Source organism: Rhincodon typus, chromosome 10 (assembly GCF_021869965.1).
Source record: "Rhincodon typus isolate 14 chromosome 10, sRhiTyp1.1, whole genome shotgun sequence".
In the NCBI taxonomy this organism is placed as follows: Eukaryota; Metazoa; Chordata; class Chondrichthyes; order Orectolobiformes; family Rhincodontidae; genus Rhincodon; species Rhincodon typus.
In genome coordinates, this window is record NC_063341.1 from 13,127,430 (window position 1) to 13,151,250 (window position 23,821).

Consider the following 23,821-nt stretch of genomic DNA (forward strand, 5'->3'; position numbering starts at 1 on the left):
GACAGATAACATTAGTATCTATCCTGTGAAGCCCTGTGTTTCCATAAGATCACTATTCATTCACCTCAACTTCAATGAGCCTAGTGTCCTGAAGAAGTACTATCTAATATATTAATTGAGAATGTTATCAGCTGAATATAGATATATATCAGCACACATTATGGAATTTTGAAGAGAAACTTTTCAGAGCAAAGGACACTTAATGACAGGAGTTAAAATGGTGCATTTGTGAAGGACATGAACTTCTTTTTCAGAGATGCAATGGCTCCAAAGCTCTCAGAAAGGTCACATGACCCAGCTTTTGGGGTAAACTACCTTTTTGTAATGAAAATGTCAGGAATCCCACGTGTGGCCATTAAATGGCCAGCTGCCTCCAGTGAAGTCAGATTTTGGACTCCCTGGTATCTGCAGCCCACAATGTTGAGACTGGACCAGGTAAGAACATGTCTGTTCTAGGAGAATTGGTTTCAGAAAGCCAGAGTGTCCCACTGGAGTGGTCAGACATCCCAGTACAGTTTGAGAGTCAAGCTCACGGGTCCGTTGGTATTTCGGCATTAGATTTCCTTTGGAGATGGGGATCCAGTGCCCTTTCAGACAGTTAACTGTACAGAGCACTGTGTTATTAAAAAAAAGTGCATTAACCTTTGGAACTGTCCGATCTGCCAAGTAGTGTCAACAAGGTTCAATCTGTCAAGAAGTGCCAAAATATATCAACTAACATCAACAAGTGTCAAAATGCATGCATATGAATGAGTGCTTTTCTCCATAGAGTGCAGATTGCAATGTAGAAATTTAAGAAATAAATTTTCTCATGTTTGCGTAGATACTTATGATTATTCAATGAGTTGGCTTGTTAGGTGAAAAGGGAAAGAGTGGCAGGTGAAAGTTGGCACTAAGCTAGCATAGGGGTGTCCAGTCTATAAGAAAATCAAAATTGACCACAATTTTGCAGTACCTTTCTTCCTTGACTTATGCACTTCTTTACAGTATAGCCACAGTTACAGTGCTATAAACTATTTCCACAAATGGAGTTATTTCTTATCTCCTTCCAAACTGATTCTAAATCTTGACCTTCAGAACCATAGTAATTTCTTTATTGATCTCATCCTATATTAACAGAGCTACCTATTCAGTTCCAGTCTTGGCCATTTCATAATCACAACTTTGTAATGACTATTTTTATAACCGCAGCAAATAGCATTTCAGTCACAAAAATATTCATTAATCATTACTCTTTGTTTCTTGCCATTGAACTAATCTTGGATCAAAATTGCCATTTCCCTCAGATTCCACGGCTCTTTAATTTTGCTGACCAGTCAGTCCTTGTGAAAAACCTCACTTAATGTTATGGGGATGATATCAAAGGTAGTACCTCCTTAAAATTTCAAACTAGCTAAACATATCTCAACAAATCTCCGATACCATCCTTGAGAAAGCTGTGCATTCCTAAATGATTATTCACCATTGCTCCTTAAATTTTTTTTCAGTAATTTGCCCATCATTGAAGTTAGGGTGACTGGCTTGTATTTACCAGGACTATCCTTTTGTCTTTTTAAAAATGGTATCTTGTATTATTTTTTGATAATTTTGAAAAAAAAAGTTAATTGCTAACCTGGTTCTTTGTCCTCTCCTCTCTTTCTCGTATGTAGCTGGAAACGATTCTCTCCGTCTCCTCTCGCAGTTTTGGGTACCGACCCAGCTGTAAAAAGCAGGAAAGCTTTCTTTTATTTCAACTTCTGAAGTGAATTTTTACCCACCTCTTGCTATCAGACATCTTAAGCTTTTTAACAACAGGTTCACAGTACTCATTGAATTCCATGTAATTCCACACAAAGCCAATTATTCACAACAGCAAGTGAAACATGATTACATTCTCATGGGTAAGCTATGTTGACATTACTAAAACAAAGCATACCATAACATTCTTAATAAAGGAAGTTTCTCACAAATCCATTGTCAAAAAATTTATTTTGTACAGCCAGAAATGATTCAGCTCAGTTAAGAGCTAATTGATGGTCAAAATCTCTTCTAAGTTTTCAAACAGTGAGAACATTTAGACTAAATTTAAATTTTTATCTTCATGCACAATACAGAATCAGATGTTTCTCCTTAAATACAGGCCTGCTGGTCCCAAATGTTACCAGACTTTTATGATAATCATTATATCATACATTAGGCATTCTGTTGATTTTAATTTGTTTAGGACGTATGATATTGAAGCAACAAATATTGTTACAGTTATACTAAGTTGCAAAATCTGAAGGTGACCGGATTTTTCAGCACATACAATGAGCTGACATTTAAAATAAAAGCGGTTATGTTGACATTTAAATTATTTTAAGTTTATTTCTGCTTTCCCTTGATATCTTTCTGTGGTTGCTACTTATTGCAGGATGGATGGCTAGGAATTGTGTAAATAGTTTATATATGTGCCATAAATATAATTAGATTTTATGACAATAAATATTAGCTGGATGAAATAATACATGAGGAAGGGTCTTGACCCGAAACATCGGCTTTCCTGCTCCTCTGATGCTGCTTGGCCTGCTGTGTTCATCCAGCTCTACACCTTGTTATCTATGTATGGAAAACTAATCTTTGGAACCTGAAAAACAATGTTGCCTGACTTGAGACTTTTAGACAGCTACTCAAGTTCTTATCATGGGCATCCTATAAACCAGGAGGAGCTCAGTGACTGCCATTTTCACAATAAATGGCTGATCACTGATGAAAGAATCCCTTTAAGAAATCAGAGGGTAGCACTGAGGAAGGTTTGTGGTGCATGAACTCATTACTAATCAACCAAATTTAAATGTCATTAATGAAAGAACTGTACTTGTCAGTGGGAATTGGTGAATCATTAATCTTTACTATTTAAATTTGACATTAACCATGTAGTACATATTAATCGGCTAAATTATGACTGATGGTACACAGTCAGACTAGTAAATGGAAGCTGTTAAATAATATATGAAAGACCATTGTCATTTTGACTGCCAAATTCTGCTTCCATATTCAATGCTGGCACATACCTTTTGTACCATATGAGTGATAATGCAAACTGTGTTTCAAAATACTGCATGAGATACTTGACAGATGTACAAGATGGTTAGATATTTGAAGAGTAATGATGACATTACATCTTGAGTGAAGCCTGAGACAGTTACTGATGTTAGCTGAAACTGCAGGCAAGAAAATCCTAGTTTCAAAGAAGAATTATCACCAAACCACAGACAGTGCATTCCCATGCAACTGAACCCAAGGAAATAACAAGTACTTTAATAAGAGGTGGGAGGGAAAAGTTAGCAGAGAAACCCCACTGTACTCCATTTGCAAAAAAAGAAAGCAAATGCTAGGTAGGGCTGTTGGTGTCAAGGGATGAGGTTAAACAACAAACAAAGAACAAAGAAAATTACAGCACAGGAACAGGCCCTTCGGCCCTCCAAGCCTGCGCCGATCCAGATCCTCTATCTAAGCCTGTCACCTATTTTCCAAGGATCTGTATCCCTCTGCTCCCTGCCCATTCATGTATCTATCCAGAAACATCTTAAATGACGCTATCGTACCCGCCTCTACCACCTCCGCTGGCAACGCGTTCCAGGCACCCACCACCCTCTGCGTAAAGAACTTTCCACGCATATCTCCCTTAAACATTTCCCCTCTCACCTTGAAATCGTGACCCCTAGTAATTGAGTCCCCCACTCTGGGAAAAAGCTTCTTGCTATCCACCCTGTCTATACCTCATGATTTTGTAGACCTCAATCAGGTCCCCCCTCAACCTCCGTCTTTCTAATGTAAATAATCCTAATCTACTCAACTTCTCTTCATAGCTAGCACCCTCCATACCAGGCAACATCCTGGTGAACCTCCTCTGCACCCTCTCCAAAGCATCCACATCCTTTTGGTAATGTGACAACCAGAGCTGTACGCAGTATTCCAAACGTGGTTGAACCAAAGTCCTATACAACTGTAACATGACCTGTCAACTCTTGTACTCAATACGCCGTCCGATGAATGAAAGCATGCCGTATGCCTTCTTGACCACTCCATCAACCTGTATTGCCACCTTCGGGGTACAATGGACCTGAACACCCTGATCTCTCTGTGCATCAATTTTCCCCAGGGCTTTTCCATTTACCGTATGTTTCGCTCTTGAATTGGATCTTTCAAAATGCATCACCTCGCAGTTGCCTGGATTGAACTCCATCTGCCATTTCTCCGCCCAACTCTCCAATCTATCTATATTCTGCTGCATTCTCTGACAGTCCCCTTCACTACCTGCTACTCCACCAATCTTAGTGTCATCTGCAAACTTGCTAATCAGACCATCTATACCTTCCTCCAGATCATTTATGTATATCACAAATAACAGTGGTCCCAACACGGATCCCTATGGAACACCCACAATGATGTTAGGGAGGGAGCTGCAGGATTTTAATCCAGTGATAGTGAAGGAATGGCAATACAGTTCCCAGTTAGGATGGCGTATGGTTTGGAGAGAAATTTATAGTCGGTGTTCCTTTCCAAGCTGCTGTCCTTATCCTTCTAGGTGACAGAGGTTGTGAATTTACTGCAAAAGGATTTGTGGAGAGGGAGTGCAATGTACCTTGAAGGTGGTACACACTGCTACCACTGTGCATTGGTGGGTGAGGGAGTAAATGTAGAACATGGTGGGTATGGTGCATCTAGCAGGCTGCTTTGCCTGGATGATGAAAAACTTGAGTTTTGTTGCAACTGCACCCATCCAGGCAAGTGGAGAATATTCAATCACACCTCTACCTTGTGGCTAATAGATGGTGGAGATGTGCTGAGGGTTAATGAGGTGAGTGACCCGCTGCAGAATTCCTGGTGTATGATCTACCTTAACAACAACAACATTCATATGGCCATTCCAATTCAGACTGTACTAAATACTCACCCTCAAGATGTTCTCGATGGGGATTCAGAAATGATAATGCCATTGAATGCCAAAGAACCACAGTTAAATCATGACTTGTTGGAGATCGTCATTTTGCCTGGCATTTGTAATGGCATGAATGTTACTTGCCGTTCCTCAGCCCAAACCTGGATGTTACCCAGTTTTTGCTGCACATGAGCATGAATTGGTTCAGAGCCTACTTCAGCATGAGGAGTCATAAATGGTGCTGAATAGAGTCACAGAGGTATACAGCACAGAAAAAGACCCTTCAGCCCAACTCATTTGTGTCGACCAGGTTTCTTAAACTGAACTAGTCCCATTTGCCTGCATTTGGCCCATATCGCTCTGAGCTTTTCCTAACCATGTACCTATCCAAATGTTTTTTAAATGTTGTAATTGTGCTCACCTCCAACATTTCCTCTGACAGCTGTTCCATATACGCACCAACCTCTGTGTGAAAAAGTTGCCCCTCAGGTCCCTTTTAAATCTCTTCCCTCTCACCTTAAACCTATGCCCTCTAGTTCTGGACTCCCCGACCCTGGGAAAAAGACTTGGCTACTCACCTTATCTATAGCCAAGATCTTTTCCCCAGAGTAGGATACTGTGCAATCATCCATGGACGTCCTAACTTCTGAACCTTATAATGGGCAGAAAATTCATAGATGAAGCAGCTATACATAATTGGACCAAAGGCACAACCCTGAGGAACACTTGCAGTGATATGTTACAGTAATATGCATTTATGTAGCCTTGTACAGTAGCTTTATTCAGTTACTCACTTTAAGGCAGCCCCAACTGCTTGAATAATGAGGGAAATGAGCAATATACCAGGCTATAAGATTATAGATTGTGGTGGTATACAACCTATCAAAGGTGACAGCCTTAAGTCCCTCTTGAATGCCAAGATTTGAGGTGCACAACCTGTACTTAACTCATGCTTAGCATGCTGGTAGTGAAATTTTGCCACAAAAGCTGTCCTCATTGTGGAGACAAGTTATAAGGCCTGTGCAATAGTTACTCTTTCTGATGTTGTCATTGACAACAATAATGTTAAGTTGAAAATTTAAAGATGGTCAGAAATTTTCAGGACAATTTCATGGCATTGGACCACTAATTACAAGATTTATTTGGTTCACTTTCATATCTTGGCTAAACTAAAGTTGTTCTTATTGACAATTTGGCATGATACCACAAGATGGGGTAAACCAAGAACCCAGGCTTCTGCCTTGTCAGCATTTCATATTTAGTTAATGAGTCACCACAGAGAGCAAGTTTTTGAAGAGGGTACTGCTTTCCAAGTGAGCTATAATACCAATAAATAACATGCTGTATATTTCCTCACCCACTATTATATTTACCATTTTTGGTTCTCCAAAATAACACTATGACGTTGGCAGCATGAAAGTAGAAAAAGGGGTCATATTTTCTTGTGGGCTCAGGAAACCTGATCCGTGCACTTCTGTACAATCTGAAATGCACACTGGATCTATGTGTGACTTTTCCAGGCACTTTTTTTTTGTAACTCAGGCGTTGAGTTTACAGTGCATTTTGCAAGCCACAATGGAGTGAAGTGTGGGTGGGAAGGCAAGCTGGTTAGAAGGTAGGCAAACAGGAGGCTGCAAGAACACAGCAAGACAGGTAGCATCTGGAGGAAAGGAAAAGTCAACATTTCGGGTATTACACTTCTTCAGGACTTCTCCTTTCCTCCAGATGCTGCTTGTCTTGCTGTGTTCTTGCAGCCTCTTGTTTGTTTACCTTGGATTCCAGCATCTGCAGTTTTTTCTGTCTCGAGGCTGGTTAGAAGGCCCACTTCAATTCTCCAACATGGCAGACCAGCGCCCATTGCTTGAAGGCCCACTAAACCACACCCAACACACTCCACTTATTCTCCATGCCCCTGCAAATCACCCCGTCACTCCAAGCCTCCTTCAGATCACCTCATGTTTGCTCTACGCCCACAATGTAACCTCCATAGTTACTTACACAGTCTTCACCATGCAGGCTCCTCAGGAACCATGTGATAGCTTTGTGTATTACTTTTACATCATTTGAAGAAGTTTAACCTCCGCCAAACCAATAAAAACCTGAATTCAACCATACTATCATTGACAGCAGTAAAAAAAATTCTTCTCATGTAAAAGAAAGTAATCCTTTAAAGCCTACTACATTTGGAAACAAACAATAAGTCACATGAAAGTCATATTCTTTGCTGTAATTTCTTACATGTGTTAAAACTTCATCTGCTGAGTTGAAGCTAATAGCAGTAGCAATGGTTACTGTCGTAATAGAAGCTGAAACAGAACAGAATAGTGCTCCATTGGCATTTCAAAGCAGAGTGCCCATTGGTCAATGAAGAGGAGCAGATGCTGACAGATTTTTTCAACTTTCAAAGCAGAGCGTTAACAATCACAGCTGTCAATTGAAATCTCAGCACAAAATATGACAGCAGAAGCTGACGGAACTTTTTAACTGACAGTTTTAAGGCATTCCTGCGTCAATCAAAAAGGCACAAAAATACATGATAAAACTCACATAATGGTGAAAAAAAAAGGTACAGTAAGAATCACTACATTTAAAACACATCCGCATTACAATAGAGCAACATTGACAATTGAAGAGTTCTGAGGAAGGGTCACCGGATCCGAAATGTTAATTCCGACTTTTCTTCACAGATGCTGCCAGACCTGCTGAGCTTTTCCAGCACCTTGTTTTTGTGCCTGATTTACAGTATCTACAGATCTTTCAGTTTTTGTTTTGAAGGTGTCAAAACCTTTCAGAATGCTTCCCACTCTTCAGCGGGTTTCCTCCTGGGATCACAAACTCTCCAAGGAAGTGCGTTTCTTTTGGGCTTCCAAAATATACAGCAACACACAAAATAGTGTGTAGAGGACGGACAATTTTATGTCCCTCTCACAACTCCATGACCTCAGAAGCAATGCATGTACATTTTGTACCTAGGATCATAACTTTCTGCAAAAAAATTTGTGAGGATGAGAAGCCACAAGACAAGCTTTTTGCATTGAAAGAAGTTTTGCATGACCCAATCTGCACCTTCACTGAAAGACAAAAATTTTGATCTTTAATATTCTTTTACTTGGAGAATTAGTAGGGCTTTCAAAAGAAGCAGTGTATTTTGAAAAGTTGCTTATATATTAGGTCAAAATGCAATACATGCACAGCTTCCTTGCTTCAACATGCAGTCTCATGGATACCCTGCATGCAGAAAGGTAGCACTCACAGAAAAACTACTGTTATGCTCACAGACTGCAGAAGCAATGAATTTGATTTGCACTTTTCTAATGCAGACGACATTAAATTGTAAGTGAATAGCAGATAGTGAATAGCCTTGTATAGAAAAGGTACGTTCAGCGCCTTAGAAACTGCCCAAAAAATATAACCTGCAACAAGGCATACAAATCTTCTTTCACATTTACCTTAAAGTTTGGAAATAAGAAATTTCCACAGATGCAATGAAAATGTTATATCTGTAACTAAAATAATGTCGCTTGACTATTAGTTTACTTGACAACCTTTGGAGTCACTGTTAACACTCCCAGATAAGTGTGGGAAAGATCAGTCCAATTAGCATAGCAATGAAACTGACAGTATCTGAAAGACTAGAAGTGGTCACAGATAGCCACAAGAAAACACAAGACAAACATTAATAGTGCTGAACAATAACATTAGAAAAACTCAAATAATACTTTGATTTGCGTGTGTGTCAGTTGAGCATGATTGATTGTATTTAATTACTTAATTATAGTGCCTGTGACTAATAAATATTTCAATCAAATGTCAAATGAGGTTATACCTGTCCACAATATTAATAATTAAATAGAAATCAAAAACTTTAGAAAATTATTAGCTGAATGCTAAGTATTCTGCCAGTAAGATGTCTGATGACTTGTCGTGTGATAACATCAACAAACAGTATAGCATTCGGTAGGAAGATTCACAGCATGTGATAGAAAATGAACTCTCTCAATTTGGAAAAAGGTAGTGAAATGCAAACAGTTTCATTCAACATAACTTTGCATTAATCTCATTGTTCTCAAAAATAACTACTATAATTTAGTTTAATTGTATTGAGTTATTATACAATGGCTAGGCTGTGAGGTAAAACACAAGACAATATTAATATCTGGATGTTGTGACACAACCCACAAACGTAAAATATTGAACTTCGACATTTAGCATTAATCCAAATTCACTGATTAGTAAACTTGGATATTTAATATATAAGAAAATTGATATTCCATTTCCCGATCAGACATTCTTGATTGCTAGCATCAAGCTCTCCATGAGCAGTTATGACTCTCGTATAATGTTACTGGACATAAGGATATGTATTTTTTTGAATGTTAGAGTATTTGTTTTAACAATATAAAAAAATGAAAAATCAAAGTTGTGCAATTTTAATTTTGTTACCTTACAACTACACTGTCTAACTGTATGTATTAATTCTTGGATAACCAAATCCACACACTTCAGGCAAGGCTCCTTGAGTTTCACAATCTGTTTCTTCACAATAGCTTCAAAGGCCATGTCAGGGGTAAATAAACCTGGTCTGTAAATATTAAAGACAAACACAAATATCAATCTTGACACAAATGGCACTAAAAATGACATTGCACATTAATCATCTAATAAAACATGCATACTTCCAAAGCAATCCTTGAAATTATTTGTAGAATATAACTCTTACAACACTGAGAAAAAGCAGAATAACTGTAAGAGAAAATTAAACCCTCAAAATAGGTAACCCAAGCTAAATAAAGTCAGACCTAAACAAAAAGTTCAAATATCAGCCACATAATATAATTGTGATAGAAATCTTAATATACTTGACTGCATTTGTTATGATCTTATGGGAGATCAGTAACTTTTAAAATGAAATTCAAACTTTCAGTGATTAAAGAAACATACCACAATATTTTAACCAAATCCTTTTACTGTACAAGAAAAGTAAGGGTGACTGAATTAACACAATATTTTATAAACACTTATTCTATAAGCATTAGAGTCTCAAAAGGACATTCCTGGTTCTACTTCCATTTCCACTCAAGTTCTCCCCTATACATCACAAGATCTTTGAGGCTCCCTCAATTCTTCTAAGACCCAACAACAGCTCCCAGGTATTCACTTTGAATTGCCTCAGTATTCCTACCATTCTCGGAGGTATAGGATTTCTTGAGATCCTTTCACTAGCATCCAGTTGACCCTCCACCTCAGCTTAAGTACTTCATGATTGTGGACACTCCAGCTCTAGCAGGGGTCTCAATGCTTTCTTGCTCAATGGCCAGAAAACATCTCTGGTTTCAAACTACTCTTCGCTACTGCCTACAATTTCTGACAAATTCTTCTTTTGTTTCTAAAAGGTGCTCCTATGTTCTAAATGCCTGTTTCTGTGAGAAATCACACAGATAAAATCGACAGATAAAACCTCCCTGTAATGTATCCCATGGCAACATGCATGTCTAGAATGCACCAGATAGAGATGTAAGCAAAGTTACCTCTCCTTCAATAAATCATTTTGTTTCTGGAATTCACATGAATAATTTGTATCTCTAATAAAGACAACTGTCATCTCCACCAATAAACTTAAATAGTGGTCTCCCACTGCATTGTATTTTTGCACTTCCAGCTGTGACCTTATTAAATAAGCATAGGCCACTTTTTGAATTGCAATCACATTAGATCAGGTTACTAATTCATTACCAGATTGTCTTGCATTTAACATTTCAAACTGCAAATCAAAATCTATACTCTTAAAACAGGTGAATCATGAAATTAGACATCTTATTTGCAGCAAACATTATGCAACTGCTTTACCTCCAGAGAACATGTTTGACTTTTTTTCAATCTGACAAGACAGGTTAATGATTACCTGTGTATTTGAAAGCTATGAATAAACACTGGAAACTGATTACAAAAAAAAAATTCATTCAAATGTGAACAGTGTTCCTACTTAAACTAGGACACAGTATACCTTCTATTCCAAAGTTAGAAAAGTAAAATAATACACTGCAATCAATTCTGTTGACCTGGAAAATAAGTCTGTGTAGCGCACTTAAAAATAATAATTATAAAATGTAAAGAAATTCATTGCAGCAAGGAAGCCTTTGGATAATTTCTCATTACTGATGCTGTTCCAATCAATCAACTGGGTTTAGCATGTATTTTTTTTTCAAATAACATCATCCACTCATAAAAAAGACTGGGTCAAAAGGATAATCACATGAAACGATTTGTTTTTAAACCATTTTAGCCAAAACAACGAGATAACAGTGAACATACCAGCATTGGAATTAATTTAATCATTTAATTCTTTTCAATAGCTGTTGTCCCATGGTCATGGTCATTTCAATCACGAGCAAAGAAGGAACTATGTGTGAACTTTTTTTAAAACAGAAGACTTTTGTTACAGAAAGCTACATTCTGTAATTACGAAATTACATTCTAATATTAAATGTCTTAATCCTGAAATACAATTCACAGAAGAGTTACAGAATTGTAAATATTTCAATTCATCATATGCTTGACCGATAACAATGTGACACACCACTACCTAAGACAGGTGGTGAGATTGGTAGAGATAATGACGAAGCCAAAACCTTCTCAGAAAATAATGCTGCAAAATTTGGTTGTGCAGCACGTGCATTATCAATGGTTTGATTGCTACTTTGGGTTTAAAAGAGCATTTTGCACCACAGGTAAGGACAACACTAGGTGATTGTTTAAGTAGGTCATCAGTGAGACACTGAAACAGTGTCCTGGAAATATGCAGAACCAGAAATCATGACTCCCTGCATTGTACAACATTCAACACTTATCTAGTAATGTCTGAAGGAATGCCTGAAACCTAATTGAATAGGGGAACAGACGATGTTAAAGATTAAAGTCAAAATCCTGCATGTACAGGAAATGTGAAACAAACACAGAGAATGATGGAGAAACTCAGCAGGTCCAGCAGCATCTGTGGAGAGGGAAATACAGTTCACATTTCAAGACCAGTATGACTCTTGTTCAGAACTGAAAGGTTTCAGAAATTTTCAAAACAATTTTGACAGAGATAAAGAGCACTGCAAGAAACAAAGACGTTATTAACAGTGGAGAAAGTTTAAAAAGGAGCGTAAATTAAGGTGTGAAAGGGAGAGAATTGATTGTCTATTTTAAGAGCAAAGTAAAAAAAGACACAAACCAGACAAGGCTATGGGGATGGTGTGAAGAGAGGGACAATGTAAGAAAAATAGAGAACAGATGTAATGTGGTCAGTCTCTGAAATTATTGAATTCAGTATTGAGACCACGAGGCTGTAAAATGCTTAAGTAGAAAATGAAGTACTGTTCCTTGAGCTTGCGTTGTGCTTCATTAGAACATTGCAACAGGCCCAGGACAGAAATTTTAGCATGACAGCAAGATGGTTTATTGAAATGGCAAGCAACTGGGAGGTCAGGGTCATTACCGCTGACAGAGCAGAGGTGTGTCACAAAGCAATCAGCCAGTCTGTGTTAATGAACCATTGTCATTTCTAGTAATCAATGGGGGTGCATTTTATGGAGTGTGGTTAACTACAATAAAGCTCATACTAAAAGTGTGCACTCAGGCTCTGCTTAAATACAGTCACCTTCTACTGTATAACAAAGGGCATTCCTCCAACATTATTTAAAAGGGATCAGCAACAATTTTCAAGTTAATTGCTAATTGACTTCTGCTTCTGGTTGCGGAGTTAGAAAATTGGAGGTTTGTATAGTTCTTTTAAATCAGTGCTGTGGCACATAATGAAGCCTTGGTTTTCACTCCACTGGTGACGTAGAAAATGCTTGCTCCCAGTCACAGGCATTACTGTTTCTACTCTCATTTAGCCTCTGAGGTAGTCATGAAAACTGCTACCTGAAAACAGAACAAAGATGTCATTGTCAGCGCACATTAACTGGCTGTGAACACCTCCATATTGGGCTCCTTTTACACTGCAACAGGAGCATCTCCAAAATTTGGCAGTTTGCTGTTCACTCATGTGTAACTTCAGTCTGCAAAGCGAAGGGAAATGCATTGCACTTTCTCCTTTCAGAGAGAAACAGGTAGAGCAATCATTTGGCTTTACCAGGGTAACAGACTTTCCCATGACACAGGGGTTTCATTGAGTATGCACATGTATCTGTGCAGGTACAGAGGTAAGTTCAGAGATGAAGTGCAACCTCAAAGGTCTTCAATCCCACAATGTCCAGTTTGTGCGTGATCATGAAGGTCAATGCCCAGTAACTTGGCAGCAATCATAATGTCTTTATTCTGCACCAGCCTGATGCTGCATCAGCATTTCAGATACCAGGAGAAAGAAAAGAGGACAACAAATGCTGGAGATCACAGCGGGTCAGGCAGCATCTGTGGAGAGAGACCAAGCTAACTTTTCCAGTCTAGATGACTCTTCATCCCTTCACTTCAGCTCTGATGGCCCGCGAAAGAAAAAAGAGAAGTTAGATAACAGGAGCTATGCACTGACGACCTGGTTTATGGTCACAGTGCACAATGCAAGTACGTGAGGGCAGCATGCATATGACAAGAAACTGGCTGCCACATAAATGCAATGAGCTTGTAATCGTGTTGGTGAAGCAGCACTTCCGTGTTTTGAACCACTCCAGAGGAAGCGCCATTTATCATCACGGCATTGGACTAGTTGCCCAGAGATCCAAGATTTTGCAAGTCCTTCTCCAGTATGCACAGTCAATAGCGCAACTAGCACTGACTGCATGATATAACCATGGTTATATGTGCAGGCAGCATGAAGTTTGGGTGCTGTTTATTTTGGAAGGAATGGGTGTAAGTGATTAGCTCATCACAATCCCCTTCTTGATTTACACGCCTCACTGAATTTTGCAGCATTAGCTTTTGGGGCAGAGAAAAAGAGAGAGCTGGGCTCTAGATCAATGAGAGCAGAAACACAGGTTATTAAGAGGTGAATTTCTGGAAGGATGAAATTGAGAAGTTCTGTTAAGCTTGTACAGAATCTGGATTAGGTTACACATGAAATAGTGTGGACAGTTCAGATATCTAGATATAAAAAGGATATTGAGCCACATGAGAAGGTGCAAAAAAAGAGGAAGGGCCACTGAACCCGAAAAGTAAACTCTGATTTCTCTCCACAGACACTGTCAGACCTGCTGAGCTTTTCCAGCAATTTCTGTTTTTGTTTACAAGAACAATTTACTGGATTTATACCAGAACTGAAAGGTTTTAACTGCCTGGAAAGAGTGAATAAACATGGTTATCTTTTCTCTAGAAAACAGAAGGCTGAGGATGGCCTCATCGAGGTTTTTAAAATTATGAAATGATTTAATAGAATAAAAGTAGAGTAATCTCAGAAGCAGGAACAACCTGAACTTTCGCTGTAAACAGAAGATGGTCATTTATAAATCTAATAGGGAATTAAGCAGCAACCTCTTCACTCAGAGTGGTTAGAATGTGGAATACACTACCACAGGGCGTAGCTGACATGAGCTGATGTAAGCACAAGAGAGAAATGAATAAAAGGACAGGATTACACATAAAAGAAAAGGAGGTTGATGTGAAGCGTAAATATCAGCAGAGAACTACTGGGCTGAATGCCCTATTTCTGTCCTGCAATGTACTATGTTATTTTAGCATGCAACCTGAGAGGTTTCTTCCAAAGTAATGCTTCTCATATAATACGTGTGTTCCAATGTTAATTGTAAAAGCTGTAAAGAATACAAGCGAAGAAAGCGTGGACTTCTTTTCTTTACCAGATCAATATTACTAGTATTATTTTTCTAAGTTACTACAGATTTAGAACATAGGATTAAAAATAACAGGATATTTGTGGTGCAAGTATATTTTCTCTTCTGTTTAAGCAGTTAAAATACATAACGTTTTTGGAACATGTTCAATAATATTCCTCAAAATTAACTTGCCTGATACCATGGATGTTCTTAATAGCATAGCTAATTTCTCTCCGTAGTTCCTTTTCGTCAAATTCCATCTACAAAATTGAAATAATATAGAATTCCACATCAGAAAGTGAAAAACAGTGACATCAGAAGACATCTTACGGAATGAAAAGAAAATAAAGTTGCTGTCTCTTCATTTTGAGCTTGGAAGCTATAAAAATGCACATATCATGGTCACTAGTTCTGATCTTTGAAACAATAAATCAAAAATATTGAAGTGAAAATAAAACAAAAATATAGTTAAATTCTTCAATGAATATAATTATTACACTTTGGAACATTTGCTACATTATTAATCATGATATAGCAAAGTTACAATTTAATTGAACAAAAACAAGTGTGTTTTTTAAGAATTTGTAATATTGCAAGTGTTTCATTTTACATGTGGTAACTATTATATATTTTATTCAACTTATTGGAATATGTGAACAATTTCTTAACTTTAGATTTCAGCTGTTAGGGGAGGATGCAAGTGTAACTGATCTGAACTACATATGCCATATAGTTGATAGTAAACAACGATGCTCTATGAATTGTTTTCCGCCAAAAATTTAATCCCATTAGTTAAAATGGCTACAGAAGCATGTAATTCAACTGTATTCATTGTCATTAACTAATATTGTTAATTATTTGATTACATCTTACTATCTATTAATCCATTCTTACTGATATGACTTTCAAGTTAATTTTTTTTATTCATTCACAGGATGAGGCCATCACTGGCTAGGCCAGCATTTATTGCCCATCCCAAGTTGCCCAGTTAAGAATCAACCACATTGTTGTGGGTCCGGAGTCACATGTAGGCCAGACTAAGTAAGGATGACAGTTTCCTTTCCCAAAGGGCATTAGTGAACCAGATGGGTTTTTCCAACAATGGATTCATGGTTATCATTAGACTTTTAATTCCAGATTTTTTTTTTTGTTGAACGCAACAACCACCATCTGCTGTGGTGGGATTTGAACCCGGGTCCCCAAAATAGTATCTAGGTCTTTAGATTAACAGTCCAGCAATAATACCACTAGGCCATCACCACCCCATAATGTTTTTGGAAACTGTAATACCTTTATGAGTTCAAAAGGAAATCGCTCATGGAAAACTTTGTTGATTCTTGCTCCGCCAGATAATTCTAACGTATCCACCTGATCACCCGATCCTTCAATTCTTTTGTCAAAATCCATAGAAAACTGCTTTACCATCCTGATCAAGGGGAAAAGCATGCTTAGTAATTATCTTTTTCACATGCACAGTAATTAAGGATAAATCAAAGACTCAATTCCATTTTCCCCTCCATTGACACAATTTTCCCCTCTCCAACTCCTAACCGCCTCCCACTCCATGCATCAGTAACTATTTTCACTTGGTCATTAAGGGCATAAAAATGGTGCCGACAGCCCCATTATTCACAATGATAAGTCCACTGAGCCCTATTACTGGATGCCCACTTGAAACATCCACACTGTAGGAATTCTAAAAAAAATAGTTGAGCCTCTGATTTTAATGTTAAGGGAGAGTTTACAAGCATACAATCTGCCCATGTGTACTGATATCCCAATTAAAAACCAGTCAGAAAATATTCAAGCCACTGCTTCAATATCATGCTTCCCAAGTGTCTTTTTGTGGACTTCTGCCAGCATTCCATCAAGATAACATTCCCAAGACCAAACTGTGATGGGCTGTACCTTGACGGCTATTAGAACACTTTAAACTCACATGGCAAATTTAAATGCAGGTTGTTAGTGTCATCACCTGACTTTACTGGATCAGGCCAATGTGCTCTGTCTCCAACAGCAATCCAATAGTCAAAATTAAACTCGTTGACTTATACAGATGTAAGATTTTGTCCAGCACCATGTTTTGCTTAAAACAGACCTTGGTAAGTTACACTATTTTAGTAATTTTAAATCTGTAAGCTCTGTCTTAATAGGAAGCCAGCCAACCAGAAACTAGGTTGACTGCCATGTTTTGAAGTTTCACTGAGCTGACAAGGAGAGAGAAAGAGAGAGAGATATGCTATTCCTGAGGCTGCATAATAAAGTCACATTTCCACTGTTGTGACATAATAAACAAAGCTGAATGGAGAAAGACAAGTAGCTGAGGCTATCAGCAAAAATGCTTTTCATTGAAAGTTCAATTAAAATACAATTGTGGTGTTTTCCCCAGATTATAAATGCTGGCATCTTGTGCTATTTGCCATCTTCACAAGAATGTGGTACTGCCTAAGAGTTGTTTGAGGTACTTTGCTGCCACAAATCTTCCCTTGTCTTGGCCCTGTCTAGTGGTTACACCACCACAGATAATCTACAGAAGCAACACTGTTCTGTGATAACAAGGAGAGCTTATTGCATGATAGCAATTAGTCACACTACATTTGGTCAGGTAGAATTGCTCAGATAGCAGGGAGCTGGTACAGATACATCTTTTTATCTCCTTGTTTCCAACCAATGATTGTGTGTAACATCTTAGAATGGGTAAAACCAACCAAACATGAACATTAACCTCTTTAGAACCATTACCTTCTGTAACACCAGTTATTCTGAGTTATTGAACAATGACATTGTTAGGCGGGTCGGTCTAGTTTGAACATGTCGGTAATTGACAGCTTGGGAGGTTAGCCCTCTGTAAATTGTATTTATTCAATTGCCAGAATAATGACTAGACTATCATGAAATGTGTTGTTCCATTATTTGGTGTTGTTGTCAAACTTCAGTAGCTCCTTTATTTTTCACAGGCAACAGCACAAGAATAATCCAGTGGCTTTTGGATACATGTTCTAAGAAGCTTTGACATAGCCACTAATGTTCAACAGTCTCATGTGTTACTTTTGCAAAATACCAAGTTCTGAAGTACAATATTTCAAAAAATTTGATTCCATTTCATTTTCAAAGCTATGCCAAGGTGCTGAAATTTCTTCGTTTCCACCCACTGCATTTCATGGCTTCATAAAAATCTAAATTGGCATTGTATGAATGAACTTCTAACACAAGCTGAAAAATATCAGTGTAAAGTAACAAAACCTGTGCTGCTTGCAATTCTGACCTTATATGCAGTTCCCTCCACAAGACATAGAGATTTTGGATACTGCCATTAACCACAGGAACTCAGAGTATGACCCTCATCTAGAGAGACAGAGAAACTTCCTGGGGTTTATGGACATATCTGATGAAAAGACAGATGTGAATTTTACTCTGTAGCTGGAAAGTAAAAGAGGAAACATACTCTACAATTACAGCTGCTTTTCCACATACTAATATGAGATGTATCAATTACCCTGATTTTCCTGCAAAACATAATAATAATGAGATTAATAGAATAAAAGGGACATGGATACAAAAGAAGAAAGTACTAATCAATGGTCCCACAACATGGGTGCATGAATAGGAAGAGTTTAGAGGAATATGGGCCTAATGCTGGCAAATGGGACTAGATTAATTTAGTATATCTGGTCAGCATGGATGAGTTGGACTGTTTCCATGCTGTACAAGTCTATGACTATAACAATATGCTTGGTTGAAAGTGAAAGGGAATTATATTGATCAGACTATTGTACTTCAGAGAAAAACCTTTTATTTGCAAAATTAACATGAGTATTAAAACTTAGTGGTCAAGGCAAGGCAAGGCAAGAAAAACAGTGCATAATTTTTCAGTATGGAGATGCCACAAAACTTGGAAACATGGTAAACAGTGAGGAGAATATGATGTAGGGATTTCAAAACAATGCTACGAATTTTAAAATGTATATGTTGCGAACTGGTAAATCAGCAAAACTAGAGATAATGGATGAATACATTTGGTGAAAGTTAGGATGAGGAAAACAGAGATTTGGATCAGCTTAAGCTTATGAATGTACAAGCTGGATGGGAAGCCATGAGATTTTAGGGACAAATCAAGCCCAGATATAACAACAGTATGGATGGCTTTTTCAGAAGCAGCCTCGCTGAGCCAGGGGCAAGGATAGGCAATAATATAGTACTATATCATAACAGGCTTGATTATTGCATGGCTATGCAGTCAGAAACTCTTAAGCTTAATTATGCTGCCTGGTTTGTGAATAGTTGCTTTTGGCCTCAGACAGTGGCCGCTGAAACGGATAGAGTCAGTGCTATGGGAACAGAATTTGTGGAGGGGATCAAAAACTATATTCTATTGCACAAGGTTTCTGATTATCCAGTACAATATGTCAGACCAGTATTGCAAGAAATCAGAGAGAGTGCAGGGGTTGACAGGTTGGTGGTGAGGTAGAGTTGAATGTCATCAGGATGCATGTGGAATCTGACAGTATGTTTTCAGATGTTGTTCTCAAGATACACGATGTAACTAAGAAACAGAATTTGATCATGGATGTATCCTTGATACTCCACTAAAATTTAAAGAAATCAAGCAGCACTCATGCTCAAACTTGGTGTGGGATATTTAGGGTTAACTGGGTGACTCAAGAGAGTTTCAGACTGGTTTGAAGTTACAGCACTATATTATATGGACCAGATTTGGGATGCCTGAACCCAACTTGCCAGTCCTCATACCATTAAGGAAATTCATAATTTTCAAAAGGTGTTCTCTAAATATATAGTATTCTTTTTATGGATAATATATATCTTTAAAACTGTATGTTATCATCGGCCACCACGTCTTAAGTCTACAAAAAGCTTCATTCCATGATGTTAACCGGCACCAGGTTTATAGAAGAGATTACAGAAATGACGTTTCAACTTACCAAATCAAAGACCTAACATTATTTAAATTGAGTTTTCCATTATCAATGTGGACAAAGGAATTTAGAGCAGAATTCTTATAAATTTGAGTGGGCAGAATTATGGCAGACAGAATTCCATGTGTGGAACTGGAATACAAAAACGAAGAGATGATGCTTAAATTGCAAGTTAAAGGGGTCCTAGTTCAGTCCCCATTTGGAATATTGTGTCTGCAGTATTACACCCAGATGAAAGATTTATTAGCTTTACAGTGAGTAAAGTGCAAATCCATAATACTATTGCAGTTTAAAAGATTGAACATAATCACAACATACCATTATCAGATTACATAAACTTGATTTTTATTAACTGGGTTGAAGGTTGAAGAGTGAGAGTATGTTATTGATGTACATGAATTTTCAAAATACATCTGATACAGTGCCACACGACTGATCTGCGACAAAATTTATAGCTCATGGAATAAAAGGGACAAGAGAAAACGGGGACAAAAATCGGTTGAGTAATAGGAAGCAGAGTAGTGGTCAATGGATATTTTTATGACAGGAGGAAAGTTGTAGTCAAAGTCCCCAAGGATCAATATTGGGACCCCTGTTTTTCCAGATACATATTTCCAAGAAGATCATCCAGATCCTTTATTCATTAATGGGATGAGGATGTTGCTGGCTAGGGCAACATTTATTGCTCATCCCTAATTGCCCAGAGGGCAGTTCAGAGTCTACCACACTGCTGTGGGTCTGGAGTCGCATGTAGGCATGACCAGGTAAGGATGGCAGTTTCCTTCCCTAAAGGATATTAATGAACCAGATGGACTTTTCCTGACAATCAACAATGGATTCATGGTCATCATTAGATTATTAATTTTTTATTGAATTCAGATTTCACCATGTGCCGTGGCGGAATGCAAACGTGGGTCCCCAGAACATTATCTGGGTCTCTGGATTAACAGTCCAGCGATAATACCACTAGGCCATTGCCTCCCCAAATGGTGTGTGGGAACAATTTCAAAGTTTATGGGTGATAAGATACTAGGAAGCAGTGTAAACTATATAGAGGATAGAGTAGGAACTCAAAAGGACAAGAGAAGTTGGTGGAGTGGGCAAACAGGTGACAGGTAAATTTCAGTACAAAGATGAATGAGGTGACACATGCTGATAGAAAGATCATGGACAGAGAATACAAATTGGTATAGGTCTTAAGGGTTCAGGAGCAGAGGGAATTAGGTGTGTATGAGGTGGCAGGACAGTTGGAGATAGCAATTAATAAAGCATACCATACTCTGGGCTTTATTAATGGGACACAGAATGCAAAAGCACAGAGTTCAAAGACTTCAGTTATGAGGCTGAACTAGCAAGGTTGGTCTGTTCTCCTTGGAGAGAAGGGGAAGAGGAGATCTGATAGAAGTCTGATAGAATTATACTTTCTATTGATGTGGCATGGTGGCTCAGTGGTTAGCACTGCTGTCTCACAGCCCCAGGGACCTGGGTTCAATTCCACCCGCAGGTGACTGTGCAGAGTTTGCACATTCTCCATGTGTCTGCATGGGTTTCCTCTGGGTTCTCCTGTTTCCTCCCACAATCCAAAGATGTGCAAGTTAGGTGGACTGGCTGTGCTAAGTAGCTCCATAGTGTCCAGAGACGTGCAAGTTAGGTGTGGAAAATATAGGATAGTGGGGGGATGGGTTTGGATAGGACACTCTTCAGTGGGTCAGTGTGGACTTGTTGATCCAAGTGGCCTGATTCCACACTGTAGGGATTCTTTTAAAAAAAAAAGTTTTGAAAATCATGAAGGGTTTGGATAGAATAATCCTCGAGAAACTGTTCCCACTCACTAAAGAGTCAAGAATCAAGGGGCACAGACATAAAGTCACTCGTAAAAGTAGCAAATATGACTAAAAACTTTTTTACACAATGAGTGGCTTGCATCTGGACACGTGGTAAAGGCAGATTCCATTGAGGCATTTAAGAGAGCACTGAATGATTATTCAAATAGAAACAATGGGCAAAGTTACAGAAAAAGGCAGGAGCATGGCACTAGGACATAATGCACATTTGGAAAGCCAGTGCAGACACAACAGACCAAATGACCACTTTCTTTTGAATGATAAACGCATTTGATAGTGTAGATATACAAAACTGTTTCTAACAATACAGTCATCACAGCAAAGTGGCTTATTTTAAAATTAAAGTTAAGCCATTTAGGACTGAGAACCACAAACAATTCTCACTCAAAGTTCAAGAAATCCATGTCGTAATCTCACTTTAAAAGCGGTGCGGCTTTAAGCACTCAATTTGTAGATGGGCCAAGACATTATCATGTGACCAGAGGCCACTATCATTCCATACTGCAGCACCCTAGGTCAAGGATCTGTCTAGAAATCACTTTGTACCTTATGTAATAATCTTAGCAGTGGTTAAATCCACAAGAGATCTTCAAGTAAACGGAATCCATGCAACTCCATTAAGGAATCACTACAGTCCATATTATCTGTTAAACAAATCAGTTTCACAATCAATCAAGCATAATTAACATACAGCAAGAGAGCTTTGGTTGTTATGGCAGGGTCATCAGGTCGGCAGTCCTTATATTCCTCTACTTCTTTTTCTAAAGATAACAGCTGCCTCTGAAGCTTGTTGCGCAATGCTGGAAGTGTTTCCCGAATGTGGTTAGTTAGTTGCTAAAGAAAAAGAAACAAAACTAATATTGAACTATACAAGCTACATTCAGGTAAATAAATGGATTTGTCAATCCATTCAAAATAGACAACTTCAAATGAGTTGTACTATATCATTCACAGAATATTTCAAATGCTTTTTTATTCAGTCATGGGATGTGGCAATGCTGCCTGGGCCAGGCATTTATTGCCCACCCTTAGTTGCCCTTGAGAAGGTGGTGGTGAGCTGCTTTCCTGCACCACTGCAGTCCACGTACTGTAGGTAGACTCACAATGTCACTGGGGAGGGAATTCCAGATTTTGACCTGGCAACAGTGAAAGAACAGCGATATCTTTCCACGTCAGGACAGTGACTGGCTTAGAGGAGAACTTGAAGGTGGTGGTGTTCCCAAGCATCCGCTGCCCTGGTCATGAGTTTGAAAGACACTGTCTCAGGAGTGTTGGTGAATTTCTGCAGTGCATCTTGTAGATGGTACACACTGCTCCAACTGAGCATAGATAGTAGATAATAGAACGTTTGTGACTAAATATAGTGCGCCAATTAAGTGCGCCTGCTTTGTCCTGGATGGTGTCAAGCATCATGAATGTTGTTGAAGCTGCATTCAACAGGCAACTGAGGAGTATTTCACCACACTCCTGACTAAGTTATTTTATATTTGATAAGTAGCTGAAAATGAAAGTGCAATTAAACCTATTGTTGATCTATTGAAATTTTAGAACAGCATCTATTTTAATGAAATTCTGCTTGAGCAACACCAAGCAGGGGATATGATTGACAAACCTGCCTTACCTATTAAAGTACTATATAAGCTATGGACAGTAGAATGCCTCTGCAAATTTTACCTCGGACAATTAAACTGAAACATAAATAATCACATTAAAAACTATGCAGTGTTCCACTCTATCCTCTCACCTCATTAAGAAGCCTCTGGAGGTGTGGTGTTCCCATACGTTCTGCCATGTGTCTATATGCTGGCTGAGAAAGAAAAAAATTTCCTTCTGCTGCAAGTGCTGTTTTAATGTCCTTTTTCCCTTCAATATCCTTCTGACTTCTGTTGACAACACCAATATATCCTAGCAGCCAAGAAAACAGAAATAGGAGGTTCATGATTTTATTTCTTCATACTTGGCATATAGGTTTTGATGGCAAGCCCAGCACTGACCCCCTAGTTGCCCCTGAAAAGGTGGTGGTGAAGACAACTGAATGTCTTTTTAGGATATTTCAGAATATAGTTAAGAGTCAAATAAATTGGCATGGGACCGGAGTGGCATAGAATTCACAGAATCCCTACACAGTGTGGAAACAGGCCCTTCGGCCCAAGAAGTCCACACCAATCCTTGAAGCATCCCACCCAGACCCATCCCCCTATAACCCACCTAGTCTACAGACCCCTGAACACTACAGGCAATTTAGCATAGCCAATCCACCTAACCTGCACATCTTTGGACTGTGGGAGGAAACCGGAGTACCCGGAGGAAACCCACGCGGACACGGGGAAAACGTACAAACTCCACACAGACAGTCATCCGAGGGTGGAATTGAACCTGGGTCCCTGGCGC

The 23,821-nt window shown here is 38.6% G+C and overlaps 1 protein-coding gene across 1 annotated transcript in view; it reads right to left on the bottom strand.

Annotated features, from left to right (window-relative positions):
- The window catches only part of dnm3a (dynamin 3a), a 180,501-nt gene that overhangs the window by 88,567 nt on the left and 68,113 nt on the right, over positions 1-23,821 (bottom strand). The window contains exons 6-11 of the mRNA XM_048602174.1: positions 23,175-23,335; positions 22,122-22,264; positions 15,943-16,078; positions 14,845-14,912; positions 9,347-9,485; positions 1,613-1,699 (exon numbers count right to left, since the gene is read on the bottom strand). Of these exons, the coding sequence (XP_048458131.1) occupies positions 1,613-1,699; positions 9,347-9,485; positions 14,845-14,912; positions 15,943-16,078; positions 22,122-22,264; positions 23,175-23,335 (734 nt within the window). The remainder of the gene's footprint in view (positions 1-1,612; positions 1,700-9,346; positions 9,486-14,844; positions 14,913-15,942; positions 16,079-22,121; positions 22,265-23,174; positions 23,336-23,821) is intronic.